Here is a 19,292-nt window from a genome sequence, read left to right as displayed (position 1 = left end):
GTGAGTCAAGCTGTAAGAACTCTTTAGCACCACACCTGCTTGCATGCTGCCTTGCTTCCCACCATGACTGTAGTGGATTAAACTTCTAAACTCTAAGCAAGCCCTAATGGAATGTTTTCCTTTATAAGAGTTGTCGTGGTCATGGTGTCTCTTCATAGCAATAGACACCCTAACTAAGATGTAAGGTGAGATGGTCCTGGAGTAGAAACACCAAAGGCTGCCTAAGATGTACAGGAATTCTTACGATTTTCTACCTCATTTTGTCAATTCAATTTTCAAAGGCACATAAGCTTTGTTTATTTATTTGTTATTATTAGAGGCTCCAGCTCTAAGGCTATACATACAATTGCCTTGATTTTTTAAATATTCTCTCCTAGCTTGGTCCTGTACCATCACACCAGATACTTTCTTATCTCACTCCAGTCCTATGTAGCATATCCTTCCTCTGGTGTCCTCTGCCTTGCTCTCACTTCCCCAGTAGAGTGGCTCAGCCACCTCGTATAGAAATAGGAAATGCTTACCACGAATGCCAGCTTCACAACTTAGCCATGCTGTGTGGAGGTACCTACACAACGATAGTAAATTTAGCCAGATAGGCTGCATTCTTTCTGCACGTTTTTACTATTTCATACATAGCAACTCACTAATCCTCTTCTGGAATCCAGAGTGCCAGCTTTCTTTGCCTAAACATCTTAGTCCTCATTTCTCTAGCTTCTTAATTTCTCCTGTCCTCCGGGAATTCCCTTGAGTACCACTTCTCCTGGCTACCTTCCGTCACACCTGCTCTGGATCGATCGATCGGTGCTGCTTCTGCGTATTGTGGAAGTGCTTGTAGGCCCATTTCACCCTTGAGCACTGTGATTTATTCGTGTCCTTACAACCTCTTGGAAGACACGGCAATTTTTTTTTTATCAAAATATTATTAGACACTGGATATGTGCCTGGTGATTGTGACTCAGTAAACATTCTTAGGTAAGTTAGTATTTTGAACTTATGGATGGGTCTTTAATGCACGGATATTGAGTCATACCTCATGGGAAAAATACAAACTTTGGTTATCATGAAGAACACACCTTATACTATGATTTTATTTTGTTTTATTTTACAGGTATGAGTGTTTTGTCTGCGTGTATGTCTGTGCACTATGTGTGTACCTGGTGTCCACAGAAGCTAGTAAAGGGTGTCAGATTCCCTGGAACTGGAGCTGTAGATGGTTGTGAGCCTCCATGTAGGTTTTGGGGGTTGAACTAGGTTGCTCAGGGAGAGCATCCAGTGCTCTTAACTGCTGAGCATCTCTCCAGCCCTACCATATACAATGAAAATCTGCAAATGCATTAATTTGTCCACATATATTCTCATCACTCCCCACACATTCATCAACCTCTTGTATTTATTTGGTTTTGTACAAATCTGCCTTCAATAAATGGCACTTACCAAGATCCTCATGTTCTCCATGCTTCTAGACCCACCAAGAAGATTGTGGTCCTTCTTCAATCTGATCTCCAGCCTTGTTCATGAAAATAGCACTTCCTTCTTGAAATACCTTTCCCTTCTCCATGATATCCTACTTTTCCAGTTTTTCTGTTTCCCTCTTTAGTCCCTAGCTTCCTTTGCTGGCTCATTTGGTACTGCCCAGTTTTCAAATATTAAGATTCCATCAAACACACACACATAGACCATGAATGCACATAGACTTTTTAAAATCTTCCCTCCTCCTCCCCTTCCTCCATCCCTCCCTCCTTCCTTCTTTTCTTTTGAGATAGTGTCTTATAAGATGGAGCTCAGACAGGCCTCAAACTCCTTCTGCAGCTGCAAATGATGCTGAACTTTGGGTGTCCCTGCCTGCATCCTCTGAGTGCCAGGATTATGTTGCACCACCACACTCAGTTTGTACAGTGCTGGTGCTAAGTAAGGGTCAAATGAAGTGCTTGTGCACACTGGCAAAGCACTCCATCCTTCAGTCATCCCTGGTCTTTATTTCTACTCTTTCCTCAGATTTGCACTATGGTGGGTTTTTTTGTTTTGTTTTGTTTTTTAAATCTCAGAACACTTGTTCTTATGGGGGGAATGTTTGACTATTTAGTTGTTTTGTTTGTTTGAGACAGGGTCTTGCTATGAAGCCCAAGCTGGCTGCAAACTCACAGCAATCCTCCTGCCTCAGTCTCCCATGTTCTGGGATTACAGAGTATGTACCGCTGTACCTAGTTTCATTGGTTAGCTTTTATGTGTGCCAATGTGTGTGCACACGTATGCACGTGCACGTGGCCAGAGGTCAGCCTCAGGTGTCATTCCTCAGGCCCTGCCCACCTTTGTTTTTTCAGACAGTCTCTCACTGGCTTAGAATTTACCAGGTGGTCTAGGCTGGGCTAACAAACTCCAGGAATCCACCTGTATCTGCCACCACCTCCCCAGGGCTGGGGTTACAACTGTATACCTTCGATGCTCGCCTAACCTTTCCTTTTCTTCTTCCTCCTCTTCTTCTTTCCCTTCCTCCTGCTCCTCCTCCCTGTCCTCTGCTTCCTCCTCCACTCCCTCCTCCTCTTCCTCTTCCTTCTTCTCCTCCATTTAACTTGGGTTCTGGGATCTCACTCAGATCTTCATGCTTGTAAGGCAAGATCTTTGCTGACTAAGCTATCTTCCCATCCTGGGAGCTATATTTAGAATCCACTTGTAGGTTATATCTACCCTATACTGCCCGAAGTTACAAAGTGTTGGATGGTGTAACATTCTCATAAAATAATGTAGACAACGGAAATGTTATCCATTCCCTCAAAGAGTGGCGTGATCAATTTAAAATCCATTTGGATTATATTTGGAAGCTCATACACAGTGTCTCTGAAGCCCAAAACTAAATTTTCTTTCTAAATATGGGCATCATGATGTAGGAGAAAATGATGTCTCAACTGAGATCCAAAGTATGTGGAAGATCTAGTCAGGCAAAGTGAGGGGGGAACAACATTTTGAGCAGATGAAAATGTGACAGAAAAATAACTTTGTGGATCTATTTTTGTGACTTCTGAGAGTCTGGAGACACTGAGTACTTATGACACTATCCCAATCACTCATCTGTCTTGTCATTAGATGCTGAGCCGTATACCAGCAGAGTACATAATAAATGCCCAATAAATGCGAGTGTAATAGGTGAGTGTGGCTAAGCAAATGAGAGAATGCTAGATACAAGACACGGGTATAGACTAGAAAGCCGTATTGGAATGAGGGTAGAAAGTGCAGGCACGCTGTATTGGGAGAAGAGAGAGGAAAGCAGTATGGGAAGAGGAGGGTGAGAGAACAGCTGAAGGGACCCGGGAGCTTCGGATGCTTAGCAACATTAGAGGAATCTAGCCCTTCCTTTAAAATACTAATTAATCTTTCAGAAGTGCACACAAGGCTCTTCTGCGCTGCTAAACCTGCCTCCATGCTTTTGTTTCCAAACCTAAAGTTTATTTTTGAAGGCTTATATTCCTAGAGAAATACAAAGGTTTTACAGGGGCATAAACTATCATCTTCTATTCAGTACCTTCTTTTGGACAATTAGAGTTATCTAAAGTCCACGTTCTCAGTGAAAATTCCTTTGCATCTTAAATCTGTCAAATTGTCTTGGTCTTTTCTCTTTGAAAGATGAAAACCTATTCCAAATGTTGTTGGATCTAAAAAAAAAATTCACTTGGCACTCACTGCTGTTTTTATTATTCTGAACCATGTGATTTGATTTCAGTCAAAACAGTTTGGGGTTTGTTTGGTTGATTTTTTACGTTCTAATAGGGATGATTAACATAGGAACAATTGAAGCCTCCATTCTTTGCCCATTCTCAGCCTGGCGATGCATCTCTGGCAGAGGACAATAGTTACTCTTGTACTCAGGACTTCAGCAGGGCTGCAGAAGCATTTGACTCTGACTAGATAACAGCTACAGGCCAAGATACACGCCCAGGCAGATTTCTCAAGTTTAGCCAAAGTATCAGAATGTTCTGACATGCTTCTTGTAAGAGGACCTTCCACGTGTCCGTCCTAGTTTTGGGATCAGAGTCCCCCCAGATGACTTTTATGTCCAGGGAAGAAAAAAGCTAACAACCTTTAGACTTTAGACTGTTTCTGCCTTTAGAGGGTATAGGAAAGCCTCTAGGGGTGGGTATTCTCTCTCTCTCTCTCTCTCTCTCTCTCTCTCTCTCTCTCTCTCTCTCTCTCTCCTCCCTCCCTCCGTCTGTCTGTCTCGTTCTCAGTTTTTTGAGACAGGGTTTCTCTGTGTAGCCCTGGTTGTCCTGGAACTCTCTCTGTAGACCAGGCTGGCCTCAAACTTACAGAGATCTGCCTGCCCCTACCTCCCAAGCGCTGGGATTAAAGGCATGTGGCTCTAGGGATATTCTTACTACTTCTTTTTGTAAAAACAACAAAACCAAAAACCTGTAAATTGACTAATTATAGTTTATATATTTATAGTGTGCAGTGTGATGTTATGATTTTTAAATATGCAGTATAATTAAGTCAAGCTAACTAACATATTTCACTTCAAATAGTTATCATTTTATGGAGAGAACATTTGAAAATTATACTCTTAGCAATTTTTAAATATGCAACACTTTATTATAAACTATATTATTATGCAATAGATACTTTTAAAAACCTTATTCTTCCTTCTAATTGATGTATTTTGTTCCCTTTGGCCTTAATCTCCTCCATGACCACCATTGTACTCTCTGCTTCTCTGTTTGATTTTTAAAAATATTTTACTATATATCAATAACATGTGGCATTTGACTTTCTGTACCTGGTTTCGTCCACTTATCTTAATTCTCCAGTTCTATCCACAGTTCACAAAGAACAGATTCTGTTTATGTAACCTTGCATAATAAACTGTTGTGCTTATGTGCCAAATTTTCTTTATCCATTCAGAATTGATTCTGTATTTTGCTACTGTGAATTGTGCGGTAATTAATATATGAATGCAAACCTCTTTTTAACAAGCTGATTTCAAGTCTTCTGGAAAAAATACTCAAAAGTGAGATTACTGTGTCTTTTGGTAGTTATACTTTTATGGTTTTCAGATGTCTCCACAGTTTTCCATAATTATTATGTTACTTAACATTCCCACCAATACGTGTTCAACCTATCACTTACTTAGGTAGAATAGGCCAGCCTCTATCCAAAGGTAAAGAGTAGCAGAAATTGGCCGAAGAGGAATGCTTAATGCAGTAAGTGCTGGGGAAGACAGGCAACTCGGGCTTTAGATGAGGCTCTGGACTCTGGGGTTCTGCCACTGAACTATCTGAGCCAAACTGAGGATTCTTAACATATATTCCATGTTCTCACACTCCAGGGTATCCAACATGAAGGAGAAAGTTAAGCAAAAGAGAGAACAAAGAGAATATATCAGCACAGTCAAAGTCAAGGTGGCCACCATGAGAAAGCAGGCTCTGGAGGAGCAGTTCAGTGAATGGATTCTCAACCCCAGAGGAATGGTTCCTATAGTTGTGGTAAGAGAACGAGTGCATGGGAAGGGAGCGGGAGGGCGGTAGAGGGAGATTGCTAGCATGTGAAGTGCAATGCCAGCGGCTCCCCTTGAAATCCTTGCTACAACTGAACTAAGTCAATTCTTGACCTATCTAATGGGAGCTTATTGATTTCTTCAATTTTTTCAATGGTTGTGAAAAATAAAATACAAATCTAGTAAGATCTTTAAAATCTTGATCTTGACAAGGGGGTCCAACCTAATCATTACTAACAGAGATGGATTTTGTATGTGTGTCTATTTGTGATATCTATGAGACCACATCTCTTAGCTGCACAAAACAGCTACTCTCTTAAGAATCAAGTATTTTCTCTTAATTGTGTAGAGATTTGAAAATATTTGCCCATCATATTTCACTTTAAGGAAAATGACTTTAAATGGAGCAAGGCAGAAGAGCTGTGGAGAAAAGAGTAGCAAAACCAAAACTTATTAAAGACTACTGTCCAAAACATAAAATAATTATTAATTAAAATTCAACAATAAAAATTAAATAGCCCCTTTATAAAAAAAAAAAAAAAACAGGCAGAAGCCAGACCTAGTAACACATGCTTACAATCCCAGCACTCAGGAGACTGAAATAAGAAAAAACTTTAAGTTCAAAACCAGCCTGATCTACATAGTGAGACCCTATCTGAACAACACACACACACACACACACACACACACACACACACACAAACACACACTCTGAACAAAAGACACGACAGACATTTCACCAAAGATACATAATATATGCAAATGGCAAATAAACCTGTGAGACAATGCCAACATCACACACCATTAAAGAATTGTAGGTCCTATGGGTGGTGGGGGCGGCGGCGGCAGCAGCAGCAGCAGCAGCAGCAGCAGCAGGCAGCAGCAGCAGCAGCGGCGCACGCCTTTAATCCCAGCATTTAAGAGGCAGAGGCAGGTGAATCTCTGTGAGTTCAAGGCCAGCCTGGTCTATAGAACAAGTTCCAGGACAGCCAGGGCTACACAGAGAAACTCTGTCTCAAAAAAACAAAAACAAAAACAAAACAAACTCAGGATGGGAGGGGTGTGCATGCTACAGAGGAACCCAGAGAACAATTTGCAGGAACCAGTTCTCTCCTTCCACCTTGTGGGTCCTAGATCAAACTCTAGAGAAACCCTGTCTCGAAAAACAAACAAAAAGAACGGTCATCACTGTGAGAATGCAAAACAGTACAAGCACTTTGAAAGACTGTTGCTTCTGAAACTAAATAAACTCTGGGAAGATATGCTGTGTTAGCTCACCAATGTGAGGTATTGAAAGCAGTTACATTCAGAGAAACAAGAAGCAGGATGGCAGTTACAAGGGAAATGGGTAAGAGGAAGAGGAGTTGGCCTTCAATGGCTGTAGAATTTTAAATTTGTGAAAAGAAAAATTCTAAGTATGTATTTCACAACAATGTAAATGTACTGCACATATATATGTACTCTTTAAAATGACTAAATTGACACATGCTAATTATCTCAGAACTTGGGGAGCTGAGGCAGGAAGATTGCTATAGGTTTGAGACTAGCCTGGGGTACGTTGTAAAACTCTGTCTCTAGGGCTAGAGAGATGGCTCAGCATTTAAGAGCATCATTAGCTGCTCTTCCAGAGAACCCTGATTCAATTCCCTGTACCTACACGGTGCCTCATAATTGTCTGTGACTCCAATTACAGAGGAGCATGCCCTCTTCTAGCCTCTGATGCATCAGGCAAACATATGGTGCACAGACATACATCCAGGCAAAACACTCATACACATGAAATAAATTAAAAAAAAAAAAAACTCTCTTTCTAGAGCAGTGGTTCTCAACCTTCCCAATGCTGTGACACTTTAATACAGTTCCTCATGTTGTGGTGACCCCCAAGCATAAAATTATTTTGTTGCTACTTCATAATTTTGCTACTGTTATAGATCATAATGTAAATATCTGTTAGACAGGATATCTGATATGCAACTCCTGAAGGGGTCATAGCCCACAGGTTCAGACCACTGTTCTAAACAAACAAAAAACGTAAGTTGGTAATTTTTGTGTGCATTTTAAACACACAATTAAACTAAAAATACTTTTATAATGTACAATTCAATAATAGCCATCTTTTATATTTACCCAAATTACTTAAAATTTCCTGTCCATACCAACTCCTGCATATTGACGTATATAGTGGCTTTACTTGTAATTGCCCACACAAGTAAGCGACTTAGATACCCTGAAGTAAATGGAGGTAAATCTACATGGTGTGTCATGCAGTGGAAGGCTAGTGATAAATGGGAAGGAAATATCAAGCCATGAAGACATGGAGGAAACCTAAGTGTTTGTTACAAAGTTGGAGAACCTGAACTAAAAAGACAAAATACTGTATGATTCCAATTACATGACATTCTGGAAAAGCAGAAATTATGGAAAAAGTAAATAAATACTGTTGCCATCAGGGAAGGAAAAATGAATAGGTGGAACACAGGATTTTTATTTTTAAGTTAGCATTTAAGTAAAAGGTTTCTTTGTGGCATTTTCATATAACATACAATATTTTATATAAAATAAGTGTTATATACAATATTTATTATAGTATAACATTCTATAATAGACATTATGCTTTGTTCTTATTCATTCTTCTCTCCCAAAGCTCCCCATGTCCCCAACTCCCTCTTGCTGATCCCCTTCCTCCTCTCATAGTCTTCCTCTCTGTTTTCGAGTCACATGTATCCATTACATACTTCTACACTGTCTCTCCTTTAGATCACTCACTCTTCTCTTGTGGTCCCCATTCTACTCTCATGACCTATACACATACAATCAAGGCTTTAGATCAAGGTTCCTCACATGAGAAAAAACACTCAGTATTTGTCTTTCTTCCCCCCCCCCCAGACAGAATTTCTTTGTGTAGCTTTGCACCTTTCCTGGAACTCACTCTGTAGCCCAGGTGGGCCTCAAACTCACAGAGATCCAACTTCCTCTGCCTCCCGAGTGCTGGGATTAAAGGCGTGTGTCATCACTGCCCGGCTCAGTATTTGACTTTCTAAGTCTGGCTTATTTTGTTCAGCACATTGATCTTGAGTTCTAACCATTTCCTGCAAATATTTTGATTTAATGATTTTGTACTGCTGAATAGAATTCCATTGTGTAAATGCCCTACACTTCCTATATCCACTCATATGTTGTTGGGCATCAAAGCTGGTTCTATTTCTTAGCTATTTAAATACAAACTCTTTTAAGACAGTGAAACAATCCTATATGATACTGTAGTGATAAATGCCACCTTTATACATTTGTCAAAACCCTTAGAACATAGAACACCAACAGTTACCTCAGATATAAACTGTGGGCTTTGGAAGAAATGACGAATGGTCGCAGGCTTGTCATTTGTAGTTATCTAGAACTCTAGCACAGAATTATCGGTTGTCAGGGGGGTTGTGCATGCATGTGACAGGGCTACTCTGTACTGTCTGCTCTGTTTAGCTTGAATCTAAAAATTCTCCATAGAAATGAAAACCTATTTCTTATACAGGGGCCAAAATGTGCTCTGAAATTTTGTGTTTAGTAATCAGGGGATAAGGAAGTAAAGAGAATTCTCAAGATTGCCAAGATAGTTGCAAATGTGTCTTAGCTACATCACACTCACTGTCAAAGTACTTAGAAAGACCTTACATGACTTTTAGTCTAAAAAACTAAATATGTGGTAATTGAGGAGTAATATGTTCTTTCCCTCTCTCTGCAGGTTCAGAATGTCCTTTATGATTTTTTTCAGAAGCCAGATTTGAATCTTGGTAAATATGTCTATTACTATTACTGTATTATTTTTATTTTTAAGAGGGAGGTTGAGTTGGGCAGTGGTGGTGCACACCTTTAATCCCAGCACTCCGGACACCAGCCAGGTGGATCTCTGTGAGTTCCAGGCCAGCCTGCTCTACAGAGCAAAATCCAGGACAGATCCAAAACTACACAAAGAAACCCTATCTCGAAAAACAAACAAACAAAAAAAACCTAAGTAACTGTTTTCCTTGTATTGGCATTTTGAAACAAGGGTAAAAAGAATTTACATATTCACATATGTATATACATATACATGGCTATTCATGTGTGTGTGCATGTATGCGTGGTATTCTCACGGCTGGGGTGTTACAAATGCAAACTAACACAGATGTGTTAGTACAGATTAAAGTTGTAATGTCACTTTCTATATATGACACAATTTCTGGATGGTGAACAAATACTGATGAGTTCCAGACCACATTTTACATTCAACCTTCAATCAAACACTTCACAGTAGTTGTACTTACAGAACAATTCAAAAGCAAAACGAGGGATCAGATACAAAGTAGAACATGTGCTGGGCAGATACAAAGGCCAGGGCTCAAAACTCAGCAGCAGCAGCAAAACAATAGCAAAGCTGTACTGGGAATTTACATATCAAATAAGTTCTAAATTCAAAGTTATTATAAGCAGGCTTTTCACCTTTTTCAGTGTCTGACAAGAGAGGGAGCCTTTATTGCATAGGAATTGTGGGAATGCTGTCTTTACAGCTGCTCCCCACCTCTAAAACAACAAAGCTCTCCTACAAATTCTCACTCTGCACACCAGGAGCAGAGAAGAGCCCGTCCCTACGGGGACCATTGGCTTTGGTGCATTTATTTTGAGAAGTTTTTCCTTATGTGAGACGAGGCCAAGAGAACTCTTACTTGTAACTAAGACCATGAGTCTGGATCCTGGGATTTATGTAATTTGTAACCCACTGATTATTTTGCTTTATTTTGTTTTTTTGAGACAGGGCCTGCTGCTGGCCTGGAACTCTCTGTGTAGACGACAGACTGGCCTGGCACTCACAGAGATCCTCCTGTCTCTGCCTCCCAGTATAACACGCTGGTTTTTATTTGTTTGGTTTTTATCACTGTGTTTGGTGGTAACTATAAATTGTGAGGATACTTTAATTGTTTTCTTTGCTTTTTTTTCCCTCTAGTTTTTTGAGACTGTCTTTCTACATAGCTAGCCCTGGCTGTCCTCGCTCTGTAGCCCAGGCTGCCCTCAAACTCACAGGGATCCTCCTGCCTCTGGCTCCTAAGTGCTGGGATTAAAGGCGTGCGCCACCATGCTCACCCTTTCCTTGCTTTTTAAAATAAAGTATGTTTCTTAGCATCCTGTTTGCTCTTTCGAGAACATGATTTGGGCCTTCCTTCCTGACAACCTGTCCTCTCCCTGCTCTCAGCCTAAACTAAAAACTGGAATTCTCCCCTCAGCTCAGCCTCCATTTCTGTTTCAGAAATGCTTTGCAATATCTTTGCTTATTCATTTATTTTAGGTGAAAGTGAGTAAGCAGTGAGGTCAGAGAATTCTGTTAGGATCCTGCTGAAAATTAGAGAAATTCCAAACCATCCCTCCCCGACCAGATGAGTGGTCCCCGTCTTTTCCTTTACTGCAGTGTTTATTTCCTGGGTCATTAGCTCAGGCACCACTTGCCGAGCCCCACTTGGCTCCAGACACTGTGAGGAGTAAAGAATACAAAGACAATCGAGACACAGTCTCCCCTCTTGAGTTATTCAATGTCAGCCGTTGGTGGTGGAGACCAGTCTAGTGTGCACCTTTTCTGGAGGTGGAAGGTCTCATTCAACCGTTATAACTGGTGTCTAGTTCTGCCAGCTACAAAGCTCAAGAGTGACTGGAGAGTCTTCTCTATGACCTTGTCCCAGTCCACAAAGGCAGAGATACTGTTAGAAGCAGGAGAGATCTAGTGTTTTAGTTCTTCCTTCATAGAACTGTGCCTGTCTCTTGGTGAGGTCAATATGGACTCTGTAGTTATCATATCAAATAGAAGCTTGTTTTATTTTGTTTTGATGGAGCTAAGGACCAAACCCAGGGCCTTGTGCTTGCTGGACAGGTGCTCTACCACTGAGCTAAGCCTCTGGCCCCTAAAGTGGAGGTGTAACGTTCCCCGTTACTGGTCACCCTTACTCAGAGGATTCTCTTCAATCACCTCTTAGCCTTTCTGTCTCTCAGATCTTCTGCACGTTAAGTATTGTTTTACCAGAGTTTGCTTTTCTGGCTCTCTCATCACCTGATACACTGTTCATCCACCCTGGATTTTCTTACTCTCACACACAACTCTAGCTGATGACTCCCAGTTCCAAACTGTCTCCCTGAGCCCCTGATCATACATGAAAACCCTACAATGAGTGGTCAGAATGATGGTAATTGTTAGAGAAAAACAAATGATCTGTGTGTCTGCATGTACACACACATTCGGAAGTGCACGGGAAGGTTGCTGAAAAGAGGGTGACAAGCAGCAGTGGTGACTCCCTGGGGCCAGGGGGACTGAGGAAGCTGAGGAAAATACGGAAAAGGAAGATGTTCATATTCACACACAATTTACAAGGTTACCTCCCCTAACTAACTATTTTCTGAGATGGTGAATAACCTTTATGTTATTTACATCTCTTACAAGAAAGACCACATTCACATGGTATTTGTTAATTTAAGCAACATTAAAGACAAAGAAATTTTAAGCTGGGTATAGTGGTACATGCCTTTAATCTCAGCACTCAGTGGGCACGGGCAGGTGGATCTCTGGCCTACAGAGCAAGTTCCAGGACAGCCAAGGACATGTAGAGAGACCCTGTCTCAAAATATAAAATAAAAAAAGAGGCTAGATCTTTAAAAAGAAAGAAAAGAAACTCATTAAAGAGAATGTTCACAGAGAGCTTTTGGTTTAGGTCTGCTGGTATAAATGTTCTCATAAACTACACTGATTTTTTTTTAGTCTTTTATGTTATTATGCATATCTGTTTCTGCTTTATTCTAACCTAGTTATTAAAAAATTTAGATTCATTCTTTTTAATTTCAAGTTTCTTGGTTAAATAAAGCCAGGGAAAAAACCCTTGGTAGCAATTGGGATGTTACCCAACTATAAATTATTTACTGTAACTATGGATAGATACTAATTGAGAATAATTTTAGTACTATATTATAAATATAAAATATGAATTTATTACCCTAAACTAATTAGCAAATAACTTTTATTCTAAAATTAGAATCGCATTGCAAAGATCTGATTATGATCAAATCTATGGAACCTGGATTGAACCAACAGCAATTTATACAAGTAAGGAGCTGTGTTATTTAATATTGGTATCAAATTATTCTGCCAGTTTCAATTGTCTTTTGATAGATGTACATCACCTGAGGAGTAAATCAAATGAAAGAATAAAAACTTATCATTTCTAAGATACATACTTCAAAATATTTAGCCCTCTAAAGTTGGGTTATAGTTTTCAAATAGCTCCTTTATTTTCTTTCAATTCATGATATAAAAATATGAAGAACTTCTACTGATACCTTCTGATAAGATCAAGAAAAACCAGCATTTTATATTCAATGAAATCTGATTGTACAAATATAGTGAGATCTAAGACCAAAGGTCTACATGGTAGTTTTAAACCTGAGAAAGTATGATTCTACCGTAATGGGCTAGGCGAAAGACGCCATTTGGTTAGACCAGGGTTCTGTCTGCTACAGCCTGCTTTCAAGTCTCTTATTTCCTTTCTTCCTCCAGTTTTTCTGTAATGAGTCCAAGAGCTAATTCAGCTTTCATGTTTCTTCTCAGACATTCTTACTCCACTGAAGGCGACAGCCATGCACGAGGTAGAGCTTTTGTGTGAAGGATTTCTGTGTGAAGGATTTCTTAAATCCTTTCTGAATGGTTCTTGTCTAGACCAGATACAAATGAGGCACACTACTCAAAAACACACAGAGCAAATGGCAGAGATAGAATAGTTTGGAGTAGCCAAGTGAGATGACTCAGCACTTCAGGTAGAGGCAAGCCTGATGACCTGAGGTTGATCCCAGGAGCCCAAAGATAGCAGAAGAGATCCTCCTTCTGAGAATGAGTCTCTGCCCTCCACACACTTGCATGCCTGAGAGAAAAAATAAGTTCAGAAAAGGCAAGGCTTTTTCTCTTTAATGTAATTGCGGACATAACATATTTCCTTACAAAAATTAATTCTCAATACTACTGACCTAGTTGTCTTAGTAGTTTCTCTACAAATAAGCAATTTAGAAAATGTTCTTGAACTTTGTGTGGTGGCTCACTCCTTTAATCCCAGCACTTTGGAGGCAGAGGCAGGTAAATCTCTGTGAGTTCGAGGCCAGCCTGGTATACAAAGTGAGTTCTAGGATAGCCAGAACTGTTACACAGAGAAATCCTGTCTTGAAAAACAAATAAGCAAACACAAACAAAACAAGAAAATGTCATTTTTAATTATAAAAGTAATGTGAATTTTAATCATATGTAAATTATATCTCAATAAGAAAGTGATATGGGCTCATTATAGAAAATTATAAACAAAAAAGTTTAAAGAAGAAGAATGTTAAGCCTGTTGTTGTTTTGTTTTGAAGCCTGTAATTCTTTTACCAATTTATATCCACGGTTAACATTGTGATATTTTTCCTCAGATCATAATAGTGACTCACATTTTTTACTCCTTTGGCTAAAGCAAACCTTTCTTGGTTTTATTATTGCTTTCATCTGTTCTTATTGGCATTTTTGAATGCTATTTATAAGGCAAAAATCCCAAAGCACTCACCGCTGTGCAGATTCCTAGGCAGCCTGCCACCTTCTTTTCCACTCATAGTCGTTAAGGTTGTTTTCAGTCAGAGATCAAGGGTTTTTAGCCATATTTAAGTTAGAGAAATAGGGAAAAGTGATTCTACTCCATATTGGTCCCTAAAACATTTTAATGGCATTGTAATGTCTTGCTGTGTATTTTTATCATTACTCAATCATATCTTTATTGTTGGACAGTTACTTTTTCATTACTCCTAATAAAAATAAGACCAGTATCTGCATGTAAATCTTTATTTACAGTTTACAATTGTGAAGTAGAAGTGGAGTAGAGCTAGTGACTTTATTAAAAGCTCTCTCTCTCTCTCTCTCTCTCTCTCTCTCTCTCTCTCTCTCTCTCGGGCTGGGGGCAGCTCATGTGTGTGGACATGGGCATGCACTTCATGGAAAGCCCATGTAAGGATATAACAAGAAGGCAGCAATCTGCAACCCAGGGGAAGAGACTTTAATCAGACTGAGTCTTCTGAACCTTCCATTTGGACAGTCCAGCCTCTAGAACTGCAAGGAAAGAATCTCAGTTCTAAGAAATGCCTAGTCTAGTCTAATTGTCCTGGTAGCCTGACAGAACTCCAGTAATTTTTTTAGAATGGATTCCCGGGAGTGGAAATGGCTAGGTCAAAGAATGAACAGCTGAAAGCTTTGGCTACCTACTGCCGACTGCTGTGATTGCATTGATTCATTCTCCCACCAGCAATGTAAAGAGCTCTTCTTTATTCCCACCTACAGGAAACATTCATAAGACTAAAAAAGCTGCAATTTTTGTTTTCAGTGCTTGGGATTGTACCTAGGGCCCTGTATATACTAGGCAATCACTGTACCTCTGAGCTATGTCCCCTGCTCCTCACATATTTTTTAAAAAAATAGAAGTTAAGGGACTGGAGAGATGGCTCAGCGGTTAAGAGCACTGACTGCCCTTCCAAAGCACCCAGGTTCAATTTCCGGCACTCATATGTCAGCTCACAGCTGTCTGTAACTCCAATTCTAGTGGATCCAACACCCTCATACATACTTACATACAGGCAAAACACCAATGCACTAAAGACAAATAGATTTAAAAAAAATAGCAGTTAAATATTTCTATGTTAAAACACTTTATTATGTGACCAATCCATTTCTTTTCTAGTTTGAGCAAGCTACATCAGCAACACAGACCCGTTTTTTGTCTTTCAATTCACAAGACGCTTTGATTTCATTGCCTATTTAATTCACCAAGTGCAACTGTTTTCACTTGGTAGACTCCGTCATTGACAATAGCAGGTTCTTTTATTCCAATCTTAATTATTATTACTAATAGTAATTAAACAGTATTAGGCATATTTAAGAATACTAAAGTGTAATGCATTCACAATGGAGAGAGAGGAGAGAGGAGAGCTACAGGATGATTTCAAAAGGGTAAAGAGTCCACAGGGTTCAAAGATTTCTGGAAAGCTGATTCAGACTCACGGAAACATCTCTGGGAGTGGGGATGGGGGAGCCGTGGGGATGGGGGCGGGGACGGGGAGGCAGGGGCGGGGTCAGATAAGCTTTATGACTGCAGGTGCGGAGCTGCTCCTGGTGCCGAGTTGTCAAATGCTGCTGGGGTGGGGGAGAGGAGGGCAATTTTAGTGTCAGCTTGTCCTAGGCAGGAGAAACGTCACTGGAACGGAAGCCCACGTTAGAGGTGCATTGCTGTGGCCATTTTCCTGGATGGGAAAAAAAAGTAACATTTATAATACCAAGTGAGGTGATTGCATCATTCTTTGGCCTGGTGTGTTAAATTAGTTCATAGGTCTAGGTTTCTGATGTGGTTTTGATAGCTTCATGCATCCCGGTGTTCCTCATTGAATTTGAAGGTCACAGGTGGTTACACGTTACTGTGTAAAGAGGTTGCTTAGCAGTCTGTGCCTCACGTTTGTGCTATGGTTGTTCACTTGCACAGACAAGAAGTGAGTCACTCCACCTCAGTGTTTGCACTGCAGACGGAGGAAACTGCTGTTTTATAAAACAGGGTTGCTCAGGACAAGCCCCAGCTTGAAACAGAGTTCTGAACCACACAGAGTAACTGGGAGCAAGGTATAGCCCAGTCTCCATATTGTCTTACCTGTTGATGTTTAGTTTAAGTTAGAATCATAAATCTCATTATGTATTGGTGGCATTAGCATGTATGATCATCAATTATGAGTGCTTTTTCAAATTTCCTCAATTTCTATTTTTACATTTTAACATTATTTTTGTTTGTTTTTGAGATAGAGTTTCTCTGTGTAGCCCTGGCTGTGCTGGAACTCACTCTGTAGACCACAATGGCCACCAACTCAGAGATCTGCCTGCCTCTGCCTCCTGAGTGCTGGAATTAAATGTGTGTACCAGCTCAAATTTCCTATTTAAAAAAATGTAAAGATATTCTCTAATTTAGAAACATTTTTGCTAATTCTTGTGCAAATAAATTAGCAGATCATTTAAAGGTGCTTCCTGTTACCCCTATGCTTATACGGCTCTCTCAAGATAGCTCAGTCGTCACTGTCTCTCCTGGGTTTTTTTTATTTTTTATTACTATTTTTTTTTTTTTTTTTTGATTTTTGAGACAGGGTTTCTCTGTGTAGCTTTGCACCTTTCCTGGAACTCGCTCTGTAGATCAGGCTGGCCTCGAACTCACAGAGATCCGCCTGCCTCTGCCTCCCAAGTGCTGGGATTAAAGGCGTGCGCCGCCGCCGCCGCCGCCGCCGCCGCCGCTGCCGCCGCCGCCACTACCACCCGGCGGGTGTTTTTATTTTTAAGATGAACTGGGGAATTATTTTTAACAAATAACATAAAGTAAGAACCTAACTTGATTTTCCTTCTAGAATGGCTAGTCAAGTATACAACTGTTTATTGAACAAACTTTTCTATTACAGGTAGCTAATTTTCTAAATGAGAAAAAACTTCTACATCATTGTTTGTCTCCAAAGGAAAAGAAAACATTTTGCAAAATTTGATATAAATGTTTAGTACCTACATAAATTCATGCTTTCCAGAAAGAGGAATGTTCTATGACATGAACCTCCCAAAGAATGTGGATATTTAAATGCATCACCTGGTCTCTCTTTGCTATGAGATAAATCAAAACCAGCAGGACAGAACAAAACAAAACAACAACAACAATAACAAATACTTTAAAAAAAAACCTCAGCTGTAAATAGCATGTGGCAATTTGGGGATAAAAATTTCTAGTCATTCTAGAATTACTAGAGAACCAAATGGGCAAGCGGTGTGGAAGCCATAAGAGAGTGTGTCTGTTACCTCACAGTCTGGTAGCGACAGTCTCGTCGACGTTTTAGTTCTTTGGAGATGAAGTTTGACCTTCTAAACTGAAATGAAAAGCTGAGTCTTGGAGTAACTTATTAATCTTTGTTCATTTGGGAGTACATTTATTCTAGGCCCCCTTTTAAGCATTGCCAAAGTGGCATCATTGGAATTTTTAAAATATTCGTATGAATGTTTGCCTGCTTGTATGTGTGTGATGCCCTTGAGGCCAGAGGAGAGTGACAGATCTTCTGACACTAGAGTTACAGAAGGTTGTGAGCTGTCGTGTGGGCACTAAAAACTGAATCCAATCCTCTGCAGGAGCAGCAAGCATACTTCATCATTGAGCTTCCCTTCGACCCCTCAGATTCTCTGGAAAACACTATTATCATAATGATTTTGTAAAAATGACTCCTGGTGATTTTCAAGAGAGAGAATCGTCTTTAACAATGTCCTCTTAAATGTAGCCTCTCAGCTGGGCATGGTGCTACATGCCTGCAATCTTGGTATTTGAGAGGCTGAGGCAAAATTGTGAATTAGAGGCCAGTCTGGGCTACAAAGCAAGGCTCTAGCTTCAAAAAAAAAAAAATCAGAAACCTCCAAAACAGAGCTCAAACAACCAGTTTTCTCAATTTTAAGATGAATCATCTTTTTGTATCTCTAAAATAAGATGCATCTGGCACTTGTTGTGTGCTTTTAAAAAACTTCCTTTCCAGTTCCCAAATGTTTTTTTTTTTTTTTTTTTTTTTTTTTTTTTTTTTTTTTTTTTTTGGTTTTTCGAGACAGGGTTTCTCTGTGTAGCTTTGCGCCTTTCCTGGAGCTCACTTGGTAGCCCAGGCTGGCCTCGAACTCACAGAGATCCGCCTAGCTCTGCCTCCCGAGTGCTGGGATTAAAGGCGTGCGCCACCAACGCCCGGCCTCAAATGTTTTAAAGTCAGTCAATCATCCACCTCAGGGTTTGTGGCTTTTCATAATGGATGGAGGATGGTGCTGTATTGTTTTATAAACAAATCATCTAATATAGGATGAATGGATGGAGGATGGTGATGTATCCGTTTTATAAACAAATCACCTAATATAGGATGACAAAACATACTAGAGAATTGATAAAGGAATAGCAGATAAATGAAATAAGTAACAAAATTGAGCAGGTTTTAGAATTAAAAGTAATTCAATCAGATTAAAATTATTTTTTATACTTCTAAATGATAAAACATTACATTTATAAAATTTATTTTGGTTTTTTGGTTTTTTGAGACAGGGTTTCTCTGTGTAGCTTTGCACCTTTCCTGGAACTCACTTTGGAGACCAGGCTGGCCTCGTCACAGAGATCCGCCTGCCTCTGCCTCCCAAGTGCTGGGATTAAAGGTGTGCGCCACCACCGCCCAGCCAACATTTATAAAATTTAAAATTTATGAAGATGACAGGACTCTCCTAAATCTTATGGCAGCACTTTGCAAGAGAATATATAAAGGAGAAATATGTTAGAAATATAAAGACAAATGAACAAAAATGTACAATAATTATGGTACTATTAAAAACTTCATTTGTAAGAGCTTTATTAGGATTTAATTCACACATTATTTCTTTCTTATTGTTGCCACAACAAATTGCTACAAAGTTTGTTTCTGAAAACAACAAAAATTTATTCTCTAACAGACCTGGAGACCGTAAGTTTCAGATCAGCATCACTGGTCACAATCGTGTGGGCAGGGCTGCAGCCCCTCTGGAGGGGCACCTCCAGCTTCCGGTCCCTGTGGGGTGTTGTTATGATAGCATCACCGACCTTGCCTCTGTGGCCATGTTGCCTCTTCCTACCTTGCTGAGAAAACCCCCTCTCGTACAGACATGTGTGATTGAATTAAGACTTACCTGGATAATCAGGGTCATTTCCCCACTCCCAAACTTTAGTTTAACCACATT

The 19,292-nt window shown here is 39.9% G+C and overlaps 1 protein-coding gene across 4 annotated transcripts in view; it reads left to right on the top strand.

Moving 5' to 3' along the window:
- Efcab5 (EF-hand calcium binding domain 5) overlaps positions 1-19,292 on the top strand; it is a 137,294-nt gene that overhangs the window by 43,793 nt on the left and 74,209 nt on the right. For all 4 annotated transcript variants that reach the window (XM_037201494.1, XM_037201493.1, XM_037201492.1 and 1 more), the window contains exons 5-7: positions 5,315-5,471; positions 9,219-9,267; positions 12,523-12,593. In XM_037201494.1, coding sequence (XP_037057389.1) covers positions 5,315-5,471; positions 9,219-9,267; positions 12,523-12,593 — 277 coding nt within the window. The remainder of the gene's footprint in view (positions 1-5,314; positions 5,472-9,218; positions 9,268-12,522; positions 12,594-19,292) is intronic.

This window comes from Peromyscus leucopus, chromosome 8b, assembly GCF_004664715.2.
Source record: "Peromyscus leucopus breed LL Stock chromosome 8b, UCI_PerLeu_2.1, whole genome shotgun sequence".
Taxonomy (NCBI): domain Eukaryota; kingdom Metazoa; phylum Chordata; class Mammalia; order Rodentia; family Cricetidae; genus Peromyscus; species Peromyscus leucopus.
The sequence above is the reverse complement of the archived record's forward strand: the minus strand, read 5'-3'. Positions and strand labels throughout refer to the sequence as shown.